At 45.1% G+C, this 13,245-nt stretch overlaps 1 protein-coding gene across 4 annotated transcripts in view; it reads right to left on the bottom strand.

The window, feature by feature from the left end:
- Cacna2d3 (calcium voltage-gated channel auxiliary subunit alpha2delta 3) overlaps positions 1-13,245 on the bottom strand; it is a 918,594-nt gene that overhangs the window by 62,097 nt on the left and 843,252 nt on the right. For all 4 annotated transcript variants that reach the window (XR_003846886.1, XM_008851835.2, XM_008851836.2 and 1 more), the window contains 2 exons: positions 4,262-4,337; positions 870-922 (listed from right to left, as the gene is read on the bottom strand). Coding sequence is in view for 3 of the 4 variants with exons in the window: in XM_008851835.2 (XP_008850057.1) it covers positions 870-922; positions 4,262-4,337 (129 nt within the window). In the remaining variant the exon portion in view is untranslated. The remainder of the gene's footprint in view (positions 1-869; positions 923-4,261; positions 4,338-13,245) is intronic.

The raw sequence follows: 13,245 nt of genomic DNA, 5'->3' as shown, positions 1-13,245 counted from the left end.
TGGAGAACTTGTTTCCCTTTGGAATTTATTAACTAACCAGTGTTAAATATAGGTTACATTAAAGCAAAAATGAGGAACAAAACATTAAACTAAAAACATTAAAGGGCAAGGAATCTGCCTTAAACCTACAGCACTGGGGCCCGGGCAGGAAAAAGTAAGAGTGACAGTTTGATACAACTTGCTCACTCTGGTTAGTGTGCTTCACCATGGAATCCTTCCCTTTCTTGGGATGCAGTGTTGCTGCAATATGTCCAGCATCGGGTCTGGAAGCGAAGCCTTTCATCTTTGTGACATTTCAAATCTGACCTGAGTCACAGAAGCACCGAGCATCCTCCAAAGAGGACCATAATTTGACAAGGCAAACAATTAAATCATACCTAGAAGAGCCCCCAGCCCTCTCTGAGGCCCATGGAAGTCCTGGCTCCTGCCCAAGCCCGAGACATCCCCAGTAGCAGCGGACAGCGTGGCTGTGTGTTCTCCTGACCACAGCCCACCCAGACTGCATTAAGACAGCCAGGCACCCATGTTAAATTTAACAGTAACCACAAGAAATAGATTTGGCTTGTGTATTATAAGCTGTTCATCTGCTCAACGATGACATAAGGGCGTAGAGTGATTGTGAATAACTTTAAAACAGATAACTTTCTGGTCTCTGTTTTTAGTACTTGGAGGCATTCAATGAAGTTATTTCAGGGTATCATGATTCTAAGGGTTAAGGAAGCATGAATACCCCCAATCCATGTTATAATGCCAACCAATGAAGTTATTTCAGGGTATCATGATTCTAAGGGTTAAGGAAGCATGAATACCCCCAATCCATGTTAAAAAAAAAAAAAAAAAAAAAAAAGAATGTGTTGGCTGGTACTCACAAGACAAGTTCTGTCACTATCCACTTGGCTGCGGAGAGGAAGGTGTTATAGGGCTGAAGGGAAGAATTCAACCCATTAAAACAATGGCTCACACACAAAATTTGTAGTTTCATTTAAGGCTTTACATAAAGACAATGTTATTCTTCTAGAGAGATGGATATCATGTTAAAAACCAGTGAAGCTCTAGTTGAGGAAGAAAACGGTTGGACACCATATCCCAAAACTAACATTTTAAAACTTTGAACTCCGTTGTAGTGAGATGTAATTTACAAGTAAAATAAACACGATCTAATACCAGGGTTATCACTGGGAGGAAAGAGGAAGGTCAACAAACGATGCTTAAACCCTGACCCTCTGGGGGCTAATATTTTGCAGCCTAATGCTGAGGGGCTGGAATCATGTAACTAATTTCAAATAGTAATTTGCAGAGCTCCCTTCTGGAAAGGTGACTCACTCACTGCTCTCCATCACTGTATGTATGTCATTCACTGAAAGAGGCACAAATTGAACACACTTGATTTTAATGCCTTCCATGAACTTTGTAGGATTTGGGCTGCCCTTTCTTGCACTTACATATTTGGACTTGAAAAAATGATAACCATATAGGCATGTGATTTTTATCCTTGCAGAAAATCCCCTGCATGCTATAAAAGAAGGCATTGACAGCCTAATCTTTATTTCAGAATATTTTAATTGAAAAAGGCAGTCGGATTGTTTACTCTGTGATATTTCCTATGTGGATAATTCAATTTCCTGAATTCTGGAAAATACCATGTCCCCCTCAGTTGGCTCTTTGTACCTAGGTATGCCAGATATGTAAGTGGTGTGTAGACTTGAGAGACAGGCAGCAATGGCATTGGCAAAGCAAGGCTCCAGACAGCAGGTCTAGAAAAACCTCAGAACCTCTCGTGGCTGCCTTTAGGGCTCACAGAGGCGAAATGCATGCCAAATCTTGGTTTCTCAGGCGACAGCTGCCTAATCCTCTCTGAGCATTTTAATTATAAGAACTAGAATGGGGGCTAATTCAGTTTTAAAATAAAACAAGAACTAATTTATAGTCCCCTAACCATTCTCGAAAATATTCTGTATCAGGCCAGAATATGAAGGTAGCAAAAACAAACAGAATCTATCGGGGTATTCCCAGTCCACCCAGATTCCCAAGACTGGATATCATTTGCACTGATTTGATGGAGTTCAACATCATTACCCGGATCAGTGGGCTCTGAGCCCCTGGGTTTAGGTCAGAGACAGATGTGATCATTTAATAATCTGAGAATTTCATACATGAGTCCTGTCTGTGCATCATCTTCACCCCTCCCAGCCCCTACCAACTCCTCCCACATCCCCAGGCTCCTCTCAATTTCTTGTCCTCGTCTTTGATGACTGTTCATATACATACATACAAGTATACATATATATGCACATGCATACACACACACGCACACGTGTGTATATAGAATACAGTAAGTCCTTTTATGGCGCCTGTGTGTACCTGTGTTTAGGGCTACCCTTTTGGGATTAGATAATCTCAGGGAGCTCGTCCCTGGAGAAAACAGATTCTCCCTCCCTCAGCCTCCATTGATTGCCTGTAGCTCTTCATCTTGAGGTGGGACACAGTGACATTCCCCACTCACCTTGGCATGTCAACTGGTTTTACCACTATGCAGTTAGACTACATACTGTGGGGATTTCATTGGTACAGCTTCCCTAGCATGTCTAGAAAGATTTTTTTAAACTAAATGTACGTTGAGGCCCCATGGTTAATAATAGTAAAACTATTACTTTTTTGTTGCTGTTTTCTACTTTTTCTAAAAGATCCAGGCAGGCAGACCATGGACCAATTCTGTGTCTTTGTCCTGGTTTGGTGGGTAGCGGAGGTCAAACTATGGGAGGATGGACAGAAGAATCAGGAGAGGTGTTGTAGCCTGGCACTGGGGTAGCTCACCTGAGTCTAGAAGAAAGAAATTGTTGCAGAGCCTACTAGACCTAGACTTTAGCTGGGAATCTCAGCAAAGGGATTATGTAAATATGGGATTAAAAATGTAAATGCGCAAAATCCCTACCAAGGATAAAGCCAGTGAACTTTTTAAGGTGTAACGATAAAAACCTATTCTGGGAACATTCAAACCACTGTAAATGTAGGGAAGCCGGATATGGAAAGACAGAGTCTCCATTAAAAGTGGTGTTTTCTCAAAAGTCCAATTTTTAGCTGAATCTCAGAAGTTTTACAGCTCTGAACCCTTTCTAGGTCATTCCACGTAGGAGAATCAAGTTAAACATTGGTTTTTAAATAACCCCCTGTAAGATCTTATGTCTTGCAGAAAATGATCAAGTGTATATATTTTAAAAGCAAATGGCTTTGAAATCTCATATTTTAAATGAAATTTTTGGTTGGGTTTTAGTACTTTCAAAATCATAACATCACAAGAATTATATTTACATACAAATGTGACCTATCCTGAGGTATATCTTTTTAAAACTGCATTGTCAGGTAACTGGTAGCCAAACTGATATTGGCTGTAATTGTAAATTCCACTTTTAAACTGGGAGAAACAGTTAATTTCTGACTGTCTGGAGCCAGTTTCTAATAAGGCAGTACTGTGGGCCTCGATCCTAGGTTGAGCACCTCAGAGGAGGCAGCTCAAAGGCAGCGAATCCTTAATCAGCAGCCGCTGATTTAGCTATTATCAAAACTTGGGTTCACTCATGGCTCAAGAGCTCTATTGCAAGCCAAAAGGAAGATTATTCTTTGCGCGTGCGTGCGTGCGTGCGTGCATGCGTGTATACAATGCTCATGCATATATATGCATCTGCCTCTGGAAGCTAGAGGTTGATATCAGTCATCTTCCTCAGTTGCTGTTCACATTACGAACCTGGAAATCAGGGATTCAGCTAGACTGGCCAGCCAGACAGTGCTAGGGACCAGTCCAACTCCAGGTCATAGTTGCCCTGTGCTACGGTTACAGGTGTGCACCGTCACCACAACGCTTGGCTCGTATGTGGGTACTGGAGGCCTGGCTTGGTTCTCACACCTACATGGCAAGCACATCACTGGCTGAGCCACCACAGTAGCCCCCCCCCCAAAGGACAATTTCTATTCATTAAAATGAAATTCTCTTACATAAGGATCAGAGAAATAGAAAAAAGTTGTCCCCTTTTCTAATTATACATAAGGGATTGTTGCATTAATATATCCAAGACCTTGACCTGGCTTTTCACTCATATAATCCCTGGATCTGTGTTTAGGCAGAAGCAGCTCTTCTTGATGAGATCAGGAAGTAGCTTTAAACATTTCTGGTTTTGAAAAATGACACAAGTGACTCTAAAAGGGAACTATGCTCCCCCAAAGCAGCACAAGCGCCCAGCTTTTGGGGGTGGCAGCTTCCACTTACATCCAGGAGTCCGTGGGCACTGTCGCTGCTCTCCTTGTTGGCTCTGCACACAGCTTGGTAGTCATACAATGTGATTCTACAAGGAGAATGGAAAGAGGCTTCAGGAAATGAGAAGATACGGGGACTGCATGATGCCAATGAGGCATGTGGTGACTAGATCAAGTGTGGCAGTCACAGATACCAAGTGACCTAACAGACAGACCAGGAGCACAGCAGCCAACAGTCCTAGAGACCGGCATGCCATCACTGGAGCTTAAAGGATGAAAGAACTGAAGCTATTCGCAAGAGTACAGTGAGGTCCAAAACCATCTGACTCAAAGAATCTGTCATTTCTTTCCAAAACAAGGGCGACTGGCACAGATTGCCAAATCCAAGGGGAATACACTGCTGTGACTGGATTGCTGAACCCTGGATGGACCTATTAGATGAAACCCAAGAAGGGTCCCTTTGAGTTACAAAATGGCAGGATCACCTCCCTGCTCCCAGGTCCTAGGAAGCAGACCAGGATTGAGACAGAACCTGGAGGAATGGGGTGGCGGCAGTCATCGACTGCAGTCCCTTCAATGTTACCATGATGATAGTGAATGAATTCTTAATTTTCAAACAGCATAGTTTATATAAATAAATTGGACATTTTATTTCCACTGATGATGGAAGTATAGCTCTCAGCTGAAAAAGTATTTTATAATTGAGTTATTTTAGTTTCCCACTGAAATTTTACAAAGTAAAGATGAATGGTTACATTTAATGAAGTGTGTGCATCACCTCACACTCAGAAGTTGTAGTCAAAGGAGACCTGGATTCTCCCACTGCCCTCCAGCGTCCCTCTCACAATTCCTGGCAGTCCAAAAGCGATACACCCATAGTCCAGTCAGACATGGAATGATTTCAAATAGCTTAATACATTCATTTCTAAGTGTCTGTATGAATTCTCCCCACAGGAACTTCTTTCTAGAACAGTTCATTGTGCAGTGCACAGCTTTGAGAACACTTCCAATTTTCTAAGGTATATGCATAAATTATTGCTTGATTATAATGGCATAAAAGTGATTAATGCTGTAATGTGCAGTCCTTACTGGACAATATGTTGGAGACAGTACAGAGACATGGGGTAAACACAGATCCAGGTGTGGGTACCAAGTAGAAAACTGACTACCTCTGACCAAACTGCAACAGGGGTCGTCTCCAAACAGTAGTACATAGCAATGAGACCAGGAGGGAACCAGGGATCGCATAATCTCCTACACAGTCCCCAGGTCCTCTCCATTAAAACTTTTCTTCTTCTTTGACGTCTACCTTTTTTTCTCCCTGAGATTCAAACAAGCAGCTTTACTCATGGGAAGAGAAATAAAGACCTTGAACTGGACAAGCAGTCGCTCAGGGAAGTCTCAATACAGAAGTGCCTGTCACAGACACATGCTGACCACCCTCGTCAACAGGATGGGCTGCGGAATCAACTGCAGACATGGTAGACAGTTTTATCTGGTCTCTCACTATCCCACCATCCCCATCTTCACCTAGGAGACTACTACAGGTATCCCTGGAAAGGCTGCCCAGGGTTTGGGAAGAATCAGTCTTGATGTCTTATTCCACCACACAGCTCTGTCTCCTGTGATAGCCTGACGAGAGAAGCATACCGGTAGCAGGAGGCTTGTAGCTCCTAATGCAGGATGGTCTTGGCTTTGTGGGAGCCTAGAGGTATGCAGGTATGGTCCCCAGCACAGTGCACATCCTTTTCTGATGCTTCATTTTCTCATTTCTCAAATGGCCCACAGAGCTGATGTGAGAACTCAATAGCCAGGTAATCAGGTCACTGAACTACAACAGGATAGTAGTTATAGCAGAAAGCCTGGTTCCGTTCTTGGTGTTTGGGGTCTGAAACTTGTACTGTTCACAAAGGTCCAAGGTACAGAAGGACACAGTGGGACACACCAGCCAAAGTGCTGACTTGAGCTCAGATTCTAACACATCTATTTGTAAGCACGCTTTCAGCTCTCTCGTGAATTGGTGAGGCCAACTGCCTTAGGGGGTGTGCTGAGGGTTAACAGGTTACCTATGCTGCATTAAGTGCAGTGCCTGGCACACAGAGTGTTCACCAGAAGAAGGCTGCAGCTGCTGTTGGGATGTCTCTCACAGCACCATGTCTCTGTCTCTCACAGCTCTAAAATAAGCCCTGAGGGTACTTAATGAGGACACTGACTACAGTAGCACTAGGACCAGGTTTCACCCAGCTGCACCGAGGACAGACACACTCAACTGGCAAGTTACACACCTGTCACTGCAGTCCAAGTCACCCTCTGAAATTTGGGTGAAGGGCCTGCTGCAGCAAGTTGCAACCCCTGCACTCTAAGCCAAGGGCCATGGTCACAGCAGCTGCTGTGGAGGAGCTCCAGGTAGTGACCATAAGCAAAGCATTCTTTAAAGAATTCATCCCGTTTTCCTGAGCGGCAAAGCAAGTCTCAGTCAGGACAAGTGATATTCCCTAGTCCCACAACTAACCAGTTGCAGGAGCTGGGAGTCAATTGGAATCTACCTCTCCTTGCCTGCCTTCTCAGAAGTAGGTCCCGACAGAGTCTCAGAAGTAAGTGCACAGACCTTGGACCTGTGCTCCATCCCAGAGTCTCCCTGGAGTGTCACAGCAAATGCTGCCCAACAGAAGATCTCAGAGCCAAAGCCCAGAATCTATTTGAACTTCCAGTTCTGGGGCTACTGAGGAGTCCCCCCCTGCCCTAGCCAGCATAGCCAGCTGGCTCAAAAGACCAGGTGGCTGATGGTAACCATAGTAACCCCTCTGACTGACAGATGGCAGGAAGCTAGGGATTCTCCCTGGACCTTTTCCAAAGACCCCAGCTGACATGTGGAGGCCAAAAATGAATTGCTGTGGAGAAGCTTCTGGGTCGGAGCACCTGCCAGTCATTGCCAAAAAGGGGTTGCCTGATACTACTGCACTGAGTCACAGAATCGGCCTTCTCTGTCTTCTCTGCACATTGACATCCTCAACTAGATGTTGCAGAAAGAGACCTTCAGATTATTGCTCCCTGTAACATGAAGTGATTTTTTTTTAAAAATAACTCTACTTTGTGGCTACCTGCATCCTGTTCTGCTGATTATAGTTAAAGGACATGATAATTGCCTGCTTTCATTTGGCTCTAAAATAAGCCCTGAGAACCATGCCTAGCCCAAGATTGTGTGCAGCCCTGTGGAGCTCAGCCCTGGGGATTTAACCTCATGACAGATAACATGCCTTAATCCCCATGACTTCAACACCAGACCACTTCAACTGTGGTTGTCCACAGCCTGAGACCTTTTCATTAGCAACAACACGCTCCTCAGATGGAGCTCTTTGAAACTGTGACAGAGCAGACACTGTCCCAAGCAGCCGCTCAGGGCATCGCTAGCAAAGCCTGGATGGTCCCATGCACCCTGGATGAGATGGACTACAGGGATGGTTTCCATGCGCCCTGGATGAGATGGACTACAGGGATGGTTTCCATGCGCCCTGGATGAGATGGACTACAGGGATGGTTTCCATGCGCCCTGGATGAGATGGACTACAGGGATGGTTTCCATGCGCCCTGGATGAGATGGACTACAGGGGATGGTTTCCATGCGCCCTGGATGAGATGGACTACAGGGATGGTTTAGAGGCCATGACCTTGGAACCACTTGTGTGCCTGCTTTCTGTGGAGGCCAGAAGAGGGCAGCAGATCCCCCTGGAACTGACACTATTTGTGAGCCATGATGTGGGTGCCAGGACTTGAACCCTGGCCCTCTGCAAAGGCAGCAAGTGCTCATAACCTCTTAACCACTGAGCCATCTCTTTAGCTCCAATATCAGGACCTTTTGCAGTCATTTTGCTGATACTGTTCCTTTCCACTAAAAATTACTTAAAAAAAATTATGGTCAAGAAGTCTGCTTTTCTAAGTTAGCAAGTTGTATTTTAAAGGTGTAAATGGAGTTCATTTAGGCTACTTACCATGTGTGGGGCAAACATTTATTAAACATCTATGTGCTACAGGTCCAGGTAATTTGCCTTCCATGACTCATTGTGTTAGTTCACTTTGGCTAAATGATAAGCCTAAAACCAACCTAGAAACAGCTTAGTATTTGCAAACACAGTCCTAGAAGTGGGGCCAGAGGCTTTTGACATAAAGACGCATCGGGGGACATAATTAAGCAACTCTGAAACTGAAGTCTGAGAAGCAAAACGACTCGCCAAAGGTCGCATGAAAAAATGTTTTCCCTGTCGAGCTACAAAATATACTCCATAGGGGGCAATTTTAACAGGCAGGAACACGGAGCACCAGTGCACAAAATGCTTAACAATGGGATGGTCACCATGAGAAGTCAGATTCACACTTCTCAGAAGGCCAAACTAGACCACTGTACTTTGACGGCTGATAGAAGGTTGCTCTCTCCTGCCCCATGCTCCATCACCAGGACATCTCGCTTAATTTCTCCCACAAGACACTGTGCTTTCTGCAAGGCCAGAAATGTTTCACTTGGGCCCTGTTGCTTTTGAATCTTCCATAGATCACTCACACCAGCTTAGCTGAGCGTTCATTAGCTGAAGAGAAGCCACTTTGAGGCTGGGTTGGAGGAGGAGCCAGCATGCAGGTCCACAACAGATGGCCTTCATTTGTGAGGCAGATTGCCCTGAGGTCTATAAGCAGCAAGTCAGGTGCTAAGGATATCCAAAGGAGGAAGCAGATGATACGCATCAGCACCTCACCCAGGTAGTTGAAGCAATCACAGTATTATTTTCTGCCAGGATTGTTGCTGCTCTCTCCTATGTCCGGGGAGTAGACTATTTACTAAACTTAGATGTGAGGGCTGACAAAGGTGAAGTCAGACTCTAAGGTTATTCCCACATGTGCTAGACCTTTCATCACAGAGACAAATATTTAAGAGAAAATTAAAAGGAAAAAAAGATTTATTTCAGCTTACATTTTCGGAGGTTTTCATCGATAGCCCACTGGTAGCACAGCAAGGCAGAACCGTGTGGATGGACGAGTAACAGGAAGGGGCAAGACCAAGCTCTACCCGTCACTGGCACATCTCTGATGAACCACTTCCTCTAGCCAGGCCCCGCCTTCCATAGTCCCACCATCTCCCAAGACAGCCTTCAAATACTGAGTCTACCAGTGGATAAAACCCTTGATCCATTTCCTCAGGATTTCTGAGGTGGAGATCACAGGAAGTAGGGTTCACTCGTCAGTGGAACTGCATGGTTTGAAGCAAACTGGGGTAGGCCCAATGAGGGGGCTAGGGTTAGTCTTCCAATACTTAGCTTTCTCTCTCAACAAGCACAACCCAGACCTTTACATGTGGACTTTCCCCAGGTTCTTCTGACCTGAGACGATGTCATCTAATTGAGCAGAGCTACTGCAGGGGAGGCCACTCAATAAATGTGTAATGTATTCAACTAAATTTTAGTAAACATATGAGATTTGGTTGTTTGAACTTTTCTGGACCGGCCGAATCCTTTCCACCAGCACGGCTTTCTGTACCATTAAGTGGGTTTTGAGTTTAAAAGTCAAATTAAGGGAAAGTAGAAAATAAAACTGTGGTTCTGGACTCATGGTAAGTGACATAAAGTCTCCAGATACAGCAAGTACGAACATTAAAAACAAATAAAAAACACTTCTGAATAAAAATAAAATGTTCAACCACTCCAACCATGGCAATAAAGCACTGGACTGGAACACATAGTGAAGCCAAAGGACTTGAGTTCAAATTCCATTTACCTTACTCCTGTGGGTGAACTTGACAAGATTCTAAACTCCCAGAGCCTCCATTCTGGTTCCACTTTTGTCAAATGGAAATAAAGATGATAGCTCCTTCATGGGGTTGTTCTGAGGGTTAATCAAAGGCATGCGTGTAACATGCCCAGCCTGGAGTAACTGAGGCAGGCCACCCAGACGGGGAAGAGGAGGTGACCACTGCTGCTGCTGTACTCCCCACAAGCCTCAGCCAGCAGTTTGTGAGGTTTACGGAGTCATCCATTGGAATCTCCATGTCTCCGCATTCTAGAAAGTTTGGCCCCGAAACACAGTTGTCCAAGCCAATCTGTCTCCTAGTTCCCTTCAACGCCACCTCTGACAAAGCATACTTCTGTGGAAACGGTCAGGTCAACAGGAAGCCAAGAAGCCATTACATTCATTACAGGAGCTGTGAAGCATTAGGCTTTGGTGGGACAGTCGGCATTAAAAGGAACAGCCATCCAAACACAACAGACTTCTCCTTTCACACTCAGCTCCAAGACTGGGGCATGTGCTGAAATGTAATGTGATCACTAAAGACTGGGAAAGCTCCCAGTTTCCCCATAGCCAGCAGGAGGAAGAATCCCATTTTTTCAATTCTACGTGAATACGTCACATTGAGAATAGTGATTCCAACTGCGGACTTCCAGGTAAGCCAACCATGTTCATGAAGTTGTGGGTATGGTGGGGTGATGAGAGCGTTTGTCAGGCTCCATAGGGTGCATATATTGACCTCAGTGGGGGACAGGTATCATCACTTAGCACAGAAACAAACAAACAACAGTGTACACACACACAGACACACACACACACACGCACCATACACAGGCACAAACAAAAGAGTTCAGGGGGTTGGTAAGAGGAGGCAATGCCCAACAGAGGGAGGGTCTACTGATAGCTGCAAAACAAAGCTAGATTATTTGCCAGAAGTTCATTTCCCTGAAAGCTGCAGGCCAGGTGTATCCATCACTGATCTTTCTGTCTTCAGAATTAAACATGCAAAGAACAAAGATGACCACCCTTTGGCCTTCCCAGAAATCACAAGAATATGTGATAAGAACAAAAATCCCATGGAAACCCCTCAAGTTCCTGGTAGTTGGTAAATGCAATCACTCTCTCCTGTCCCGCAGCAAGGGCTTATTCCTTTGCCTGACTTCTGAGCACTATGATTTCTTGGGTTCCATGCAAAATTCCTTTCAATGTTCCCTTCCATTTCCCTGGGTTAAATGTCCTAAAAGCCATACTTGTCCCTCTTATCTAAAGATAGGCACTTCATATCCAACCTGCAGCCCAGTTCAGTGGGACTCAACTAGGCTGTGTTGTGCCCCTTTCATGTGGGGAATGAGGCAATGAGGTGGGAAGAGGGATGACCCAGCAATCTGCTGACTAGTCTGCTGCAACTAGATGCCATCCCTGAGATGAAGCCTGAGATTCCTTCATGCTGTCTATGCCTGGTGTTTTGCTCTAGCATGGATGGTCCCAGACAGACCCACAAGCACAAAAGCTGGGACCCTGTCCATCCTTCTTGCTATGGTTGAATGTTAAGTGTCTCCTGCAGGCTCAAGTGTTAAAATTTGTTTCTCAGCTGGTAACACCATTTTGGGATCCTGGTCCAGCCAGGGTCAGCCCCAGATGATAGACACAGGTCTTGGGGGTTATAGTCCTGCCCCAATTCCTGATCAATCAAGATGGGAGCAAGTTGCACTTCATAGTCTGGGGCTGGAGAGACACTTCAGCAGTTAAAGAGCACTGGCTGCTCTTGCAGAGGACCTGGGTTCAAATTCAGCACCCTCATGGTCGCTAACAACTGTCTGTAACTCTAGTTCCAGGGAATCTAGCACCCTCTTCTGGCCTCCGCAGGCTTGCACAACACATGTGTAGGCAATATACACTCATGCACATAAAAATACAATGATAATAATAAAATTAAAACGATTGAGCTGCTAGTGCTGCCCTGCCACCGTGGACTGATGTATGATCCAAGATCACCCTTTCCTCTCTTGGGTTGTTTCTATCAGGTACATTGTCACAGTGAGGAAAAAAATGACTGATAAACTCCCTAGAGGAAGGATGTATGTGCAGTACTTGAGGATAAGTGGCTCTGTAACTGTTCTATGCTGGAAGGAATTAATTTAGACGTTTTTATTTGTCTGGAAAGGAGGAGAAAGGACAGAAGAAATGGAAGAAAGAGGCCGTAGTCATGCACAAGGCCACACCTTGGTGACGGGAACTACCATGCCAGCTGATTTGTGTGCATGTGTGCTGTGTGTGTGTGTGTGCTGTATGTGCGTGTGTGTGTGTGTGCTCTGTGTGTGTGTGTGTGTGTGTGTGTGTGTGTGTGCCCTGCAAGGAGTCTGTCTGTAGTCACAGTCAGAACAGCCCCACTCAGGAGCACAGGCTATAACATGCAGGCACCCTCAATGTTGGGGACATCTCTCACATTATCCCATTCAATCCTCATTTATGGGTTTTCCAGGATTTCATTATTGCTGCCGAGAAAAAGAACAGTGTATGAAAGCTGCCAAAATGCAGGCAACTCCCGTGCAGGTGTCGGGGAGCCTGGGTGTCTCTCACTCACTGTTTCTGGACTCTGACTCTGACTCTGCACAGGAAAACCACATGGAGGCATTTACAATACATCCGTACCGGTTCCTTCACCACACCAGTTTAGGATGAATCTCTTGGGGTGCCACCTGAGCACAGATGTGTTTTAGATGTACCCCATCACCCCAGTAAGATACGTAAGTAAAAGAGTCCAGGTGTCTCAGGAAACCCCCATGATGCACAGTGGAGTCACTGACTTCCTGTGCAGTGACCATATGTAGGGGTATTAGTGACAGGAGGAAAGGGAACAAGACATAAGTGGTGTGAACTCCTACTGAAGGGCTCATCTTACCTTCTCTGGCAATGGCTCCACAATTTGAAAAGCATTTTCAAATATCTGTCAGAAATAATGCACCAAGGTCCCTGTTTTTTTTTTTTTTTAAGTATCTTTTGGTTGTATGGTAAAAAAATACAATGGGCAATGTTAATTCCCTGCTTTAAAGCTTTTTTATTACTTTTATTTTATGTGTATGAGTATATTGCCTGTATGCATATAAGTGCACCCATGTCATGCAATGCCTGCAGAGGTCAGAAGAGGGCGTCGGATCCCCTGAAACTGACAGGTGTCAGCCACCATGTGCGTTCTGGGAGTTGAACCCGGGTCCTCTGCAAGAGCAG

This window comes from Nannospalax galili, unplaced genomic scaffold (assembly GCF_000622305.1).
Source record: "Nannospalax galili isolate Female #2095 unplaced genomic scaffold, S.galili_v1.0 scaffold485, whole genome shotgun sequence".
Lineage (NCBI taxonomy): Eukaryota > Metazoa > Chordata > Mammalia > Rodentia > Spalacidae > Nannospalax > Nannospalax galili.
This window is presented reverse-complemented; position numbering and strand designations above follow the sequence as displayed.